General features: G+C 40.3%; 1 protein-coding gene across 1 annotated transcript in view; it reads right to left on the bottom strand.

The window, feature by feature from the left end:
- Ser (protein serrate) overlaps nt 1-16,038 on the bottom strand; it is a 57,046-nt gene that overhangs the window by 6,874 nt on the left and 34,134 nt on the right. The window contains exon 3 of the mRNA XM_033343764.2: nt 8,790-9,081. Within this exon, the coding sequence (XP_033199655.1) occupies nt 8,790-9,081 (292 nt within the window). The remainder of the gene's footprint in view (nt 1-8,789; nt 9,082-16,038) is intronic.

Raw genomic sequence — 16,038 nt, 5'->3', positions numbered from 1 at the left:
AAGGAATAATCTCGTCGTGACGAACAATAACCGGCGCTCCATAACGCGGTACAAAAGGTGTCCGTGAATGAAAGTTAAAACACAAACGATTAATCCGCCCACGGTCACGAACGCATAAGTGTCGGATTATTTTCCGCGGTCGCGTTCACCCGCCGGATTATACGCTCACCGACGTTTCATATATCTCCTCTGGGAATCATCGGCGTGTCCTTCCATCTGATGAAAAGATGGAAGGAGAGAAAAGAGACGAAAGAGTGGAGGAAGAGGACAGATGGCGGGATATAACAGGTACGAATTCTCCTTCTTACAGGTGGTAAGAATGACGAAATCCAATTTCATCCACGGTCGAACAGACGTACACCGTATCCGTGGAAACGACAGTTCCGTCGTTCGGACGCTGACGGTGAAACGGAGACGGGAGAAAATGAAACGTGACAGAGATCCGTGGCCGGAGCCGGAGCAACTCAATTAGCCGGGGGGACAGAAAGACGGATGAGAAGTGACAGAGAGAAGGATTATCCTTCTGACCGTGAAACGAAAACTCACGCCGTGGCGACACACGCGTGTGCACACACGTATCCGCACGACTTTTAGCCGACTCTTGCTGACTCTTTACCGTTAACCGTGGCCCCTCGAACCGGAGGAGGAATCGCATGTTACACCGACTCTCCACTACGCTATATATATTCTATGAAGAAATAGCTGAGTGATAATCGCTTCGATGTCGTTTCGATGAATTTGATTCGCCTTTACCAACGATTTTCGAACGGGATGACGAATAGCTATAAAGTAGACAGATAGCATTTAATATATGGAATCCTATATAAATAGTAATTCCAATCACTATTGTTATTAATAGAGATTACTACTAGAGATAATTATTTTATCCGAAGAATTGATAGAGCCGTGAGAGTAGATATCTCAAATTAATTATCATCTATAATAACATACATTGACGATGATATTTCAGAGTTTATTTATTTTTCACGCAGCAACTGCTACTTAAACGCTTCGTACGCGATTGGCAAACCCTCTGTCAACCGGTGTCTGCTTAAATCTAGGACATCTTACGCTTACACGCGGCTAACAGCTATTTTTCAACCTTAACCACAGGGTACACCAATCACGACGTGCAGCTGCATATTTTAACCTGTTCAAGATAGGTATACGTATGCATACATTCGCACGTACGGAAGAACGTATATAAACGAAGGACTCACACTGGCTCGCAGAATCTTTAATGATTAATGGCCGAGCTTTCTCGTTCTCGCGCGGACAACGAACGTTTACGTATATTTATGCGACTGCAGCGTGACGTTCGTGGCCCGTCGGATCCACGTAATGATCCATCCGGCCGTTTTCTTGCATCCACTGAGCGCCGATCGATTCCGTGCTATCCGGCTTCCAATTGTTGCGTGGAAGATGGGAACGCCAAGATTTCCCTCGCGGGCAACTCGCGCCTGGGCAATTACGGCGCAGAGATCAAGGGAAGAAGCGAGTGTGCTCGATCTACGGTGGTTAGATGAACTCACCGTGGAGCCCTCTTTTTCTTCATCAGCGACGCAACAGGTGCGCGAGGGTTGAAAGAGAAAGAGGATCGCGCTCTCGTGACCGACGATTCGCGCTTCGTTTAGGCAAGTCGATTACTGGGGATATGCCTGGGAGTTCGATCGACTGCAACACGGTATAGTGCGCTAATTGCGCTCGTCTTCCCGTGAAATCGAGCAAATCGAGTAAATCTACCGTGATGAATGCGCCACGACTTCGTCTGGTTTGTTTCGGTTCGAATGTTTTTCGTGGATCAGTTTTATGGAAGAATACATGGCTAGTTAGGGTAACTTTGATTAGCGGAAGTTTTCTAACGTTTGTGATGATTCTTCATACTTCAGTTAATAGTAATAGTTTAGTAGAGATTCTACATGTATGTAAATCCCTAAATTTTTTGTTTGGAGATTTAGACGATATTTGATCATTACGAGTAATGTAAAGATTTAGTCCTATGAGTTTAGATGAGTTTTTTTTATAAGAAGGAAGTTGCATAATTCGTATAAATGATGAAAAAACAGTGGTAAAACACGTTCACTAGCAGTCACAGAATGCGGGACCAACGTGCGAGATGAATCAGTGTCACATATCGCACCTTAACTTCAAAACTGACACGATCCAAAGGTATTAGTTCTTCAACAGCTGCAAACATATTTATCATTCTCAATTTGTACAGAACCTTCTTGTAGCGAGTTTTCATTTTCAATTGATATAGATTTTTCTGGTGAGTTTTTTGAATTGTGTTTCTCTTTTGCCGTATCAAGTTGTAACGATTTCGTGACAATTAAACTAAATAAAATCTAACAAAGATGCTTGTGTATAATATATCGTACAAAAAGTAACAAACTACACGTGCTTTACTGTTGCAACAACGCGTATCATATTGCGTAAAATGCTTAAAATTTGCGCACGGTCTGTAATGGTCGGATTTCTTGGATAAAGAGCGACAGGAAACATGTTAATTGAACGCGAGTCGTAAAATTTTGACGAATTTGGCAAGTTGGTCGTGCGAAAAGCAATTAACAGAGCTTTCACCGTGGCTATCTCGTCGAAGTACACCGTTTCGCATGTAGGATCCTCGACATTAACAACGCTTCGCGTACAGTACCGTTCTCTCGTTGTTCAGGCTCTATAAATCTACCCGGGAACGTCTACAGTTACACGTCTGTGGAATTTTTTGCTAATCCGCCGGCAGTAGGCGAATTAACCCGCGCAATTCATCTTCGTACACCGTGGTTTCTTTATTTTTGTATTCCCCCGATCTGGTGAACAGAACAGATGCGCGAAGAATCGGATTACAGGTGAAGGTTCACGACTTTCACGCACAACCGCTTCAACCGTTTTACCTTTGCCACCAACGACCGATTATCTCTCCATAAAACGATCAACATTTAGCTTATCTTGCGCTATTAGCCGCGATATTGTACAATTCATCATCCGTCAAATAACACAAAAACTGTGCATAAAAGCGCACTCTCATATGTACATCTCACCCACCAGCCACACTTACTGTAAATTTACATATCGGTTAATTTTCCTATAAATTAAACTTTCTACGCAGAACATCATCTGTTTCAACTAAACTTTCCAATTCCTAACGACGGAGTAGATGACGTAATAAATAATATCGATACTCTTCGACTTGATTAAACTTTGTGTCTCAAAGCAATTAACGAAGTCAAGAGTTCGTGTTTAACGCAGCATTTAATTTCACGGCGATTCTGCGTTATATTAAACGCGGTATTCCTTCCAACGCTTCCTTCTAACGCTTCTGATCCTCGTAAAAGAGCAGTATGGAAGGATTTTATGATCGTGGTGAAAAGGGGTCAAATGCAAACGAACGTTCGCGCTACGAGCCTAGAAATACGCTGTACTCTCGACAAGGAACGGTGTGTTGCATGATGCGGTCGGTGCATAGAGCTCGTGTGAAGACGATGCACGAGTGAAATTCTCGTATTGACCTTTCACAGCGCGACAAAAATGCCGGAGCCAGTTCTCTACCTCTCCATCTCTCTCTTTCCTCTCATCTCTCGTAAACGACCGACCGGCTCGTCGTCTCACGAGTACACGATTTCCACCGATAGTCCCTAATTGGGATCGTTTGTCCTTTCCTTTTTCCCTTACGTTCGACGAAAGTGGAACGTGTCTAATTGTGATACCGATAATATGATCCTCCTGCATCGTTAAACCGTCGCCGCAATAATTCCGTGTCAAGGGGATGCGACCCGGTTCGTTCCACCGCAAAGATAACGGAATTTCTCTTTTTATAGACTGCTATTATTTTTGATAGACTCGATATAGATTACTGTTACGTTTATTACATATCTATCGTGAACTTGTTCACGAATTTAGCAATTTGCTTCACGGAATATTTGTCTTTTTTTATAGATTATTTTTCATTTTCATAAACTCGCTGTAGATTATTATTATTTTTATCGTGGATCATTGCGTGGAATTTTTTTAATGAATTTCACGATCAGTATTTAAAATATTTATGCTTCTTATGGAACCGGAGTCTAGGTGACTCCTTTAATCTTCTTTCTTAGCGATTTTAATGAACGTTTTCTGTTTTTAGAAGCCTGTAGCTACAGAAGTACGTTTGTAAGTTAAACTAGTTGGAAAAATTGTATCACAGCTGTAAAAAAATGTGTTTGATTGCGTGAGTGGTTTGCCTCGCACTGTAAAGTTTTAAGGAGGCCGAGAAGATCGAAGTGTCTCTTCATAAATTATTGTAATTACATTTTTTATAGATTCGAGTTCTATCGCTTTCGATACGTCGTAAAATTCTGTCTCCTCGCAAAGCCCAGCATACGTATTCTTACATCAATTCTTATGTTAACTTGGAAATTTCTGTCATGGCTATGGAAAGTCGTGTTTAATCATGTGAATCTTTTACTGTGCACTTTGAAGCTAACGAAGTCGAATGACCATAATCTCATCGATAAAAGGAGCATTAAAACAGACGTTAAGCAAACGAGAAGATCTTAAAGTTCACAGTGTCAAGGGAAACCGGCTGCGTCTTCGAGGCAGCCACTGTTTTCTGTTAAAGTTGAACGAACAATTTAAGAGATTCTTTGAATTCGACGAGTGTCTTGTCACAGTTCCTATTGCCCTCGAGCACCGCAAGTCCGAACAGTTCGGTTTCACACGATATCACAGCGGTTGCTAATTACTATACCGCAGAAAAGTCTAATAGTGCTTCGTCCTACTTTCTCTGGCTCGTTTTCAACTGTTCCAGCACATTTAAGCCTTTCGAAAAATCCTGCGAGCCTTTTGTTATCTACGTTGGATAGATAGTCGGTCTTAATGGATATATAATTAACGAACGATTATACTTGGCATTTGCATATGAAACGAAAGATAAAAAATGGAAGATATATGACGATTCTTGAACGACGCTTAGATAAACATCGTTAATGATATATTCATGCAACAAGGAATAAATAGACTTATTAAAATTCTTTATCGAAGGACAATTGGAAATTAAAAAAAGCCTTTATAAACAGTTACTATTAGAGTTACTCTCATTTTTTACATTCTGAATACATAAAAATACTATTTTCCTGCGATCTATTTCTCTATGATCGGAAATTTTTTCACTATTATGAAGATCACAGCTGTACGCTGTTTCACACGTTTTTCTAAGAACTTAAAACTCGCAATATTGTCGTAAACAGATCGATTCGTATTAGAACAATTATACAATAACAAAATATAGAAATAAGACGGAGATATACAAAAGACTTGAAATAACGCGAGCAAAGTAAAATGAGATAAAATATAAAGTAAAAAATGTAATCTCTAATTATAAATTATATATTCTTACAAAAGATTAAATAGTTTCTACATTTTTAACTTTACGAATATGAAACACGTATTTCCAATTATTAAGCGACACACAAGAAATTAATTTCTAATCATAAATCACGTATTTTTACAGAGAATGAATAAAGATTAAACAATCTGAACGTTTTTAACTTTACGAATATCAAACACGCTTTCTAAGTATCAAGTGACACACAAAGTTCAATTTTTATCATTTCGTTCTCCTATAATACGAAATATGAATCTCTTTCAGCGACCATTAGGGGACCATACTTTCTTGAACAATGTTACGAGATTCGAGGATGATTTAAGCGTTTACATAGCTGGTGCCTTTCGAAAACGATGTTCTCGAAGGGGGGATACAACGTACCACAAGTCGGATAAACACACGGGGAGGCGGAAGTAACGATTAAGCAGCGAAGAAAGAGCTGGCGTATTAGCCCGGGCAGCATTGTGCTAGGGGATCTGGCGTGATGCTGCTCTCTACCTTTATACGATCGTACGACATGCGTCTAACGTCCGCCCATTAAGGCACGCTTCGAGATAATTCGTGTGTTTCGCTGTGCCGCGTGTTTGCATCTTTGCCTATCAGACACTCGCGAGACTCGCGCTTTTCGTCTCGATAAAAGCTCCACGTGGAACGAGCTTCTTGCATCTAACAGCTCGATGCTTATCTTTTTAGTCATTGAACTCTAGCGAAAATCTCTCCACATTTTCCAAACTTTTATTCAATCTCTTATCAGTTTTGAATCTTTCCTTTTTCTCCAAGTTCGAAATGGAGATAATTTCTCTATCGTCGAAAGTAGGAAATATAGAGGGGTAAGATTGATTCATATCTGCATGAAATCTACTTTTCGAAACTTTTTTCATTTTTCTGCTAGAATACTCGATTAGAATAATCTTAACTCTGGAAATCAAATGATTATCCCTGGTGGAATTATAGTTACAAGGTAGGTCTTACTTCTGGATGATTTACGTAGCATATCTTTGGTATATTTTTTGCAATATTTCGGAGGTTACAACAACAATGAAATATCTAGTGGAGAGCCTTTTATTATAACGTAATATCGATCCTCTTGATTAGTGGCTAATATGAACATTTAAATTCTATTAACAACTCCACCTTAGCAAAAATCCTATTAATAAATAATTGACAAATGACTATTTATTACTTGTAATAGACTTATAAGTAGGCCACTTCGATAAATGAACGCCAAACAAGGAAAAATAAATTATTCTGAAAACGATCGAAAACAGATCGGAGCGCGCTGTAATTAAACGGCCTTTTCCATCACCGTTAAAACAATGTACCTTCGTAACCTCAGTCATTAAATTACCGAACGATTTTCAATTACCGGAAGCATTAAAACCAGACGAAGGAGGAGAACGTGTTGATCGGAGTCGAGCGGAACGACACACGATCGAGGGGATGGAGGAGACGAAAAAGTAGATTACTATTTTATAAAAATCAGAGCCATAGCAAAAAGCTGGCATGAAACGACGGAGCAACACGCTTTTGTCGTCGCTAAGATCTCGTTACGTATGCAACGAAGCGTCGCGCAAGGTCTTTGCCAGGATATTGGCGGCTAAACGATTCCACCAGCCTTTTTTTGTTCGCCACGTCTGGCTGAGGGAATAATTAATCGATCCTCGAAGCGTGAAACCTCGCGTCTCGAGTAGTCGCGCCTCGCGCTCTGCTCCACTCGCTTTTCTCACGGACGGCTGCCGCTACAACCAAAAAAAACCGCGGTTATATTAGGCACCTAATGATTCGAGAACCAATTAAATTATTTTCCATTTGTTCGAAATTCTAAAGGAAATTTTAATCGAGTATTTTACAAGTTATTTTTCATTCTTTCCCTCTAACGGTATAATAAAATTAGGAAGAATTTAAAATGAGCGATTTAGGAATTAATTATTTCTTCGTCGACAAAATTTCTTCCATTTTTAGTAACAGAAATTAGATACATAGGTGGAATTTTTTAGGAGACATGAATACTATAATTATGGAAATATACAGGGGACGTGTAATATTGAAAAGTATGCGCACCGTCCAAAGTAAAATATTCGTTATGAAATTTATAATTTTTATATGTATTTTGAAATTGTTTATCTGCGTTCATAAAGATATGATTTTACATGAAAATCCAATTTAATGGCAACATTTAAGATGTGAAATTTCCGATGTATTATATTTGCTTGAGTCTCTCTTAGGTTAACCGTGAAACGGTTAAGGTCGATCAACTTGGTCGGCTAATCAAAACTTCTCTAAAGCAAATACAGTTAAAGCGAATCACCATAAATCGATAAATTCGAATTCTGAGCGGAGAAATATACATAAATTCTTCTTTTCCTTGGCTTTTCACGATGAAAACGTGCGTTCGATTAGCAAAGACGATGGGATAAAATAGTGGCGGCTTTAGATCCTAATTCACGATAATAATTATTCCTAACGGGTAAGATGGTATATACGTATGAACGATTCTTTAAGTCGAATACAACCGTTTAATCGGAGATACCGATGCGACTCGCAGCTAAGTAACTTTTCCGTGCTTCCTCGAGGTACATTTGATTAATTAGACACGTAGCTTCGCCGCCTCTTTGCAATAAATATAACCGAGAAACTGACCGTTTCTGTGTACGGTGTATTCGGAACCGAAAAACAATTACGCTTCTCTCTAGCTATAAATGCCTATCCAGCAATCCATGGAACCGATCGTATGTATGTTTCCCAGCGTGCTTGTCAAGCCGTGTCAAACCGCGAAGGGGAAAGCGAAAATCTTCCGGACATTCGCTCTCTGCATAAAATAATCGTATATGGATATTTATGTACGTGCATCTTGAAATGTCTACTCTAAAACAGCTACGAACGCTAATGTCGAAGTGAATTAACGTCAGTCCCACTTTTTTAAATACTGCTAAAATAATACTAAAATTTGAAATCAGGAAGAAGAAGCTAATATTAGCAGAGTATTCAGAATTAAATTTCTAAGAATCTAAAGTGTGAATTCTTCGTCCTAAATACAAAGCGGATATACTAGTTCCAGGTGTTCAAAATTTCCATAGTGGTCATTCAAAATGTGATAACAAAGGGCTGATATATAGTAGATATTGATAAAGCCATTAGAATTAAATTTATGCGAGTTTAAAATGTTACGAATAATATTCCTAGCTGCAAACGCAAAGTGATATGATATTAGCTTCCTTTTCTCAAATTTCGATATTTCGATCTTTCGAAATTTGGAAAAGAAGGAACTAAGCAATTGTTAGAAATGAATATTGCACTGTTCAATGGACATGACAATTGTCTCAACGTTAAGTTTGAGATACTTTCTTTTAGAAGCAACGATAAGCTTTTTTTTAATGCAATCAGACTCGCAATGTTAATACGTTGAAATGAAATGTGAGAATTGACTCACCTATTTCACAATCGGCGCCTTTCCAACCCTGTATGCACGCCTTATCGCCATTCTCGTCGCAGGTGTAATGGCCGAATATGTCGTTCCTCGGCCTGCAGAACTTCGTGCAAGTCGCGTTGTAATAATGGTCCGCGCACTGGACCCGAACGCGATAAGCTAGATGAGCGTTTCTTCCTTCATGATTGAGAGTGTGCCACGTGGGTCCTGGCAGGACAATGCCGCTGAAACTCGCTTCCTCGATCACGCCTGTGCTCGCCTCGTCTCTCGCTTGCAGGATCAGCGTGAATTGCCTCTGTGAGCCAAGAAAAAAATTCGATAACGAGGCTGGGAATCTTCTAACTAAGGATTTTAGGAATTCTGGGAAATTTCCCAGAGCTCTTGGAAATTAGCAATTATGAGTTAAAAGTAATCCTTTATTTATATTTCCCGTTTTACTTTGTTCTGCTATACTTTACTATTTTACTATACGAATAAATAATTCTCAAAAACATAAATTGTAAATTAAAATTAATTCTCCTTTCATATCTTTTAGTTTATTCTATACCCAGTTTTTACTTTCTTTTACGTTATAGCCTTGTAGCTTATATTATTCATATTTTACACTGCATTTTACGTTATGTCACTTTATACGTATTTTGTAACCAGTATATGCTGAATAGTCGTGTTCCGGCAAACGCGAATCGAATACGGAAAGATGACGTCACGCTTGTCTAGGGCTGCTTCGAAAGAGGAAGAGAGGTGGTTTGATGAAGCCAGCAATTAACCCTTGGTCAGCTTGAATAATTCCTTAGCCAGTGTGGCCTCTAAGTGGAACCTTCCGAGATGCACTTTTGCAAATTTAACACAGGGCTTCCTGACCCTCGGTAACCTCCCGTATTACGCCACAATAGGATTATCAATTTTTTACTTCCGTTTCCCATCTCCAGATACTTTATAAATTTAATTCCGCTATTTTCATCGTATCTTCGGGCATACGATCATCGATCACGGATAAATCATTCCTAAATCACCCAGTTTACGATTCATACGTGTCCGATCAATCTACACATATATACATACGTTCGTACGTTCCATCAATATCTTTTGATTGGCGTCGAGCCGAACTCGAATGTTGAACGTCTACGAAAGATTAAACGCAACATTCAATCATCCCTCCACCATACCGAGACACCTTGAGAGCTCATCGATAATCTAGTAAAAAAGTAGCCGAGCTACCCGAGGAGGAGGACGCGACGTCCGACCACCGGGGATGCAACACAACCAGCAGGGATTAAAACAAATGTTCCATCAAAAGGTGGCCACCGTGTCTCCGATAATTACCGATCGTCGTTGTAATCAGAGCACCGGCGTATTTTTCACCCGTGACACCTGTGTTCAATGTGTCGCCACAAATCAGAATAATTACAGCCACAGAGAGAGTTTGCGTGCGTTCGTTGGTCTACCGATTCTTTGACCAACGTTGCTTCTCCTCCAACGGCCGTACCTGATTGGTACCACCAATCAAGGCCCGTGAGTGACGGTCGGCTAATGCAATAAATAAATTCCAATCGCGCTGTCGCGGAAGACAGCGGCTATCTGTTCGTCCGGAGGCTGCTGAAGCGGAGACAGAAACGGCAGCAGCAGCAGCAAACGCGACCAGCAACGGATCCCAAAGGGGTGTCCAGGGGTCTGGGTTGTACGATAGAAAGCTGGAAGCGTTCCCGATGGAACCGGTCTCGTGGAGGAGAAAAAAAAAAAATAAATAAAAAAGGATCAGCGCATCGGCGATCTCGCGTGTGCTCGCTCGTGTGTGCGCGCGGTTTAATGAACTCGGTTGGATCCTCGCTGGTAGACAATGAGAGAAAGGACGAGTCCAAGCTCTGTAGCTCTTCGTTCGACTTTTTAATTAGAACCGCAGGTGTTTCGCGTGATCACTCAGACCACGGGGGTGGCTGAGTCGATGGAACCGGTGGAAAGTGAAAAATAAGCTGCGAGTTGCCGTTCCGCCGCATCGAGACCCGAGGATAACAAACGACGCCGAATAATAGATATCTTCCGTGCTTTTCAACGATCCACTCTTTTTCTTTCTCTTATTTCTCTTCTGGAGCCTACTTTTCGATTAGCGAGCCAGTGGTACGCCACGCGGGGTTCCACGCTAGAAAGAAGCGTTCCGTGTCACGATACATGTGGGAACCGTGTTGTTCCCCTCGTTGATCGATTTCCTTTTCTGTCCAGGACCTATTCAATATGACCGGCTAACCGCTCGATCGTGACTGAACTGTCGATCGACAAATTAGCGAAAACATTCTCCCCCGCTGGCAACCCAAATACTTAGATAACGCGGCTAATGTCGCGCGCCTTTCTTGCGGACAAATCGCTTCCTAAAGCGGCGCGACACTTCCACCGTTGGAAACTCCACGTTTTTGCTCAACTTTGACCGATTTGGCAGCGAACGATCGTGGAACCTGTTCGACGGTGATTCCCAGTGATTTTCAGTCACCCACGAGAGACAAACCTTTGAAACGAATTCCGGTTGCTGGTTTTTTTTTCTTTCTCTCGATACAGTTAGGATTGTGTGAAAGTGTGTCTTTAAAAGTTATTAGCCGATTTTTTTGAATTTCTTAAAGACATTGAAATTAATAAACGTTGGTTGCTGTGTAATAATATATATCGTTTCATGGGTAAAGTGAAGATTATTTCTTTTTATGGCTGAAGTAAAGCTAGACAGACTAATTGCTTGTATTCGTTTCGACTAACAGCGATAAGCGATAAAAAGTATATAATATTTATAAAGAATATATTAAATTAATAAAAATATTAAAGTACGAGTAAAAGTACGATATTGTCTGTATGATGCGAAACTACCATATTTTCTCCCACTAACCGTTGAAAGTCGCGAATTTCAAAGAATATTTGATACAGTTCAAAGTGCGAGTTATTCTTTGAGTTTAATTCAAATTAGCCAAGTTATCGAGTCCAAGCAGCTTGAAATTATTTTACAAGTATGAACCTGTTGTTTCTTGACTTAAAATTTCCATTTATCCTTCTCATTAAATCAAATCATTCCACGTCAAGTTGTTTGAATTCAAATAACTCGGCTATATAAGAGAACCCGACTGCCAGAAAACAGTAACTGTTATTCTAAAATTAGTAGCTGCTTACGATTACTCTAAAAGCTTCTTTGACAGGAAGGGTACAACGGAAGGAGCGCTAAAAGCAAAAAGACAAAAGGGTAGAATGATGGAGTAGCTAAACGATGCTGTGTGATATAATCCGAAAAACGGCCTTGAGCAGCCGATCCATCTTGCTCGAAGAATAACTCGAATCTGTTCAGCTGTCATTTTCTATTTACCATCGATCGGATCGTTCTCCTTTAAGGTTTCGAAATTCATCGTTCCATTCGTTCCCTCTTCCATCAGCTGTCCCGTTGAAGAAAGGAAAAAAGAGAGAGAGAGAGAGAGAAAGAAAGAAGAGAAACGTTTCGATCCGTACGCCACGAAAATGTCAGAATAATAGAAATTTTATCTGATCGTAATCCACGCGCTGACTCATATCGATTAAGACGGCTGGACAATGAAGAAACGTCGGACGGTTCGCGAGCTGCAAAGGCACAAAGAACCGGCTGGATGCCGCGACGTGTGGAAGTGAACGCGACGGACGAACGAATTAGAATATATGTACGAGGTGCGAGAGAAAAAAAGGCGAGCATGAAAGTCGCGGGCGTGGGAACGACGGGCCCCAAGCGAGCCACCAATTAACACCAATTAGCGCTCATCTGCTCTAGGTAGTGGCAGCGACGAGTGAGCCGACTTTACATTTAGCACGAGACACCCGGCTCGACGAGGATTGGCTACAACGGTGCTCTTTGTACTGTCCAGATCGGCCCCGAGAATTTTGCACTTCCGCGAAAGGTCGGGAGAAATGGATTAGGGGCACTCAATAGAGGAAATGTGTCTTTCTTACTATCTGTCAGGTCACTTAACCTTTCCAATTTTTATCCTCGAATCTTTACTAACATATTATTTGTATTATACGAAGTTTTTGGAAAATTCACGATTCTTGCGAATTGCATGCCTGCAATAAATATCTTTTAATCTCTAGTATATGCATTTTTAAATTCGTTTCAGATTTTATCAATACACGTAATCGCGATAGTTTGGTCTCATTAGAGTTTCCATGAACTTTCCAAATGTTTTCATGAAGATAATATTCATAAAAGGTTTCTACATTAAGTATTCAAACACTTTCGCGAGCCACTGCATTCCTATTTATGTATTCCTATCCATTATGCCTATGTTCATCACAGCATACATCGCATCTAAGTTCTAAAATTTGCATTTCCTTGTTCCACCATCGAGGAAAGTACCCACTCACCACTCTGTCACAATACGACGAACGAAGTATATACAAACGAAGCGTCTAGGAATTTGCGTGGGTGTTCCGCAGAAAACTGCGTTACGTGCGAATTTCCCCTTTCGCCTTTCACCGAGCAAAACAACGGGCTTCGTTTTGTTCGGACGCGTTTAAAGAGCGCGGCCGCGTCCTCGCACAGGCGTGTAATAAATTATCGGATGGATCGCGGGTAAAAGTCACGATCTGACCACCGGCGGTCTCGATCATCGATCGATCCAGCCATGGACGTGGGTCGTCCGGTTTCGTGGGCGTAGGAAATTCATTAAGTCGGATATTATTCCGTAAGATGCGGTTCCAGGATCAATTAATTAATTTTCTGTGGCTTCGCGACATTAATCGTTACGAGGGTTCTCCGCACGCGTGTTTCTTAAACTTGATTTCAGACGCGTTATGGTAATGTGATTTTGCACCAGCAATATCGTGTCATTCGACAAATTCATATATCTAATGATGCAACGCAGACAAGTATGCAATAACGGGATAGCACGATGGTGTGCATTGTGTTATTAGAAATATAAATCAGACATATGTGTCGGTGATTGTGAAAGCGGCCCGAGTCGAGAATCTAAAAAGAAAAGGAGTTTATCACTTATTTCACCTTGCGTCTATTTATACTACAATAATCTAAAACGATCTTCTAAAATTAATAGAAGAAAATAAACGAGTTAGATCACTTTTGTAATTGCCGGCATATATGTTGGTACATCGTCATCGATTATTATAATTATAATTATAATTATATCGTAGTATATAGTAGTTATAGTGTTATAATTATATCGCATAACTCGTTCATTCAAAATCTTAACTGGATTGCTATTTAGTTAGAAATTTCAAGATCTCGTGAAGTTATCTACAATGTTAGCGAAATATCGGAAATAGCTTTCTGTTGGATACGGTTTACGGTCCGGAAGCCTCAAACAGTATTAGACGTAAGTGTTTGTAGTGTTAAGTATAATAGCGTGAAGCGTACCTAACAGCGTTAGGTGTGATAAGCCAGGCTATAAAAGCATCAAGACTTTAGCTAATTTTATGATAGAGACTGAGAACAACGTCTTGTAGTTTGTCTACAGATTTCAGAATCAATTTATCTACATTTTGTAGTCACGGTGAGTCGGCATTTTTACCATCTTAGTAATGGATCAGAGCATCACAACGTGGAAATAAGGCGTATTTGCCGGGAGCCGAAAAGGATGGACAGAAGCCGTAGCGGGCACGTAGAAGCGGTTGAGGAGCCTCTATCTGGCGTTGACTGTCGTTCCATCGCATCGTGGCGCTCGTCGATGGTAGACGTGTACACGTCGATCGTGTGGCTCGGTAACTACACGTACGTACTTACGTACGCCGAATAGAACGCCTTCTCCTTCTCTATGTCAGGCGACGTGTCTTTGGTTTCGCGGAAAAGATCGAACGAGCGGTACGTGAGGACGCGTACTAAGCAGAAACGAACCTCCAGCACGCCCGCCACTGATCCGGGAAGCCGTGAATGGTTTATGTCTTTTGTCGATTTATTCCGCGAGGCTTTCTACTTTCTTTCTTTCGACGACCCTCGTCCCGGCTTTATGTCTTTCCATAAACACTCGGTATGGAAAATTTGAAATTAAAATATATTTCAAACGTGCAGTTGAGCATATAGCGACAAATTGCGGATTTTGTTATGAGATTTTGCGAATGTAGTGTTCTGTGTATGAACTGCGCATTTGGTATGGAAGGAAGATCGTATTGGTTTTGGAAGAAGCGAATGTGATAAATCACGATTTTTTCTCTGTTATAGAAGAGCAATTTTCGAATTCAATACATTGCGAACTAATTCACCGATCAAGTTTTATTTTTGCATGTTTGTATTTTATTTTAGGATCAAATACCCGTTTTTGTCAGCCACTTGAACGTATCGAAAATATTAGTAACATTAATTATATACAAAGTAGTCGTATCTACAGTCTACCCAATATTTAATCGTTTTATTTCTTTTATCTTTCTCCTCCAAAAATGTGTTTCGAAGGGTGTACACATTCGAACGAGCCTCTGTGTTCTACACGACTATTACGCCAATTTATTTCGTGAAAGTCCCTTACGTAAAATCGTTGCGATATATTATTATTCATTGTACTGTATCATCTCGGCGCATTCGTAACTCCATACTTAACGGTAACACAATGCCAATCACAAACCATTCTCCAAAGGTTGCTTTATGAAAATCTACTGTTCTCCTCACTTCTTTGCGTTCGTATCTCTTCAGATATGTTTTTCCTTTATTATACTTTATTTGCAAAGAGCATGGAATACACAAAAGATCGAGTAAAATTATATTAGATACCATAGCCAAATATTTACTAATCTAAACTATCTAAATTTTAACATCTATCTATATTTTAATATAAAAAATCTAAAACTCGAATTCTAAAGTCGAAACTATCTAATACCTATCTAATTAACCTCTAATTAACCTCTAACACACTTCTATCTAATTAATAATACCTATCGACATCGATGTAACATCCATTTTGGGTCATATAGATCAGTGGAATTTGGCGAATTACAAGGCAAATTACTTAGTTCGGCTGAAGCATCCTTCTTATTCGAATAACCCTGCCTTACCTATTCCGAACATCACCTTTAAACAGACTCACCTTTCAGCGGCGCGTCGCGATAAATTCGATTCTCTCGCTATAAGACGGTTTGCAATGGAATTCCAGCGCTCCGTTCCTCCCAAAAGCTGCATTCCAACAGCTCCTCCGTTCAATTACTTTCGAAAGCGATTTCCCAGGAACGCAAGGCGCGGACGAGGTCCCTGAATCCTTGTGGAATTCCGACTTTTGATCGCTTTCGAGCACCGCCTGGCCGTGGTTTACCCTTGACC

The sequence above is a fragment of the Bombus vancouverensis genome, chromosome 14, assembly GCF_051014615.1.
Source record: "Bombus vancouverensis nearcticus chromosome 14, iyBomVanc1_principal, whole genome shotgun sequence".
NCBI lineage: Eukaryota > Metazoa > Arthropoda > Insecta > Hymenoptera > Apidae > Bombus > Bombus vancouverensis.
This window is presented reverse-complemented; position numbering and strand designations above follow the sequence as displayed.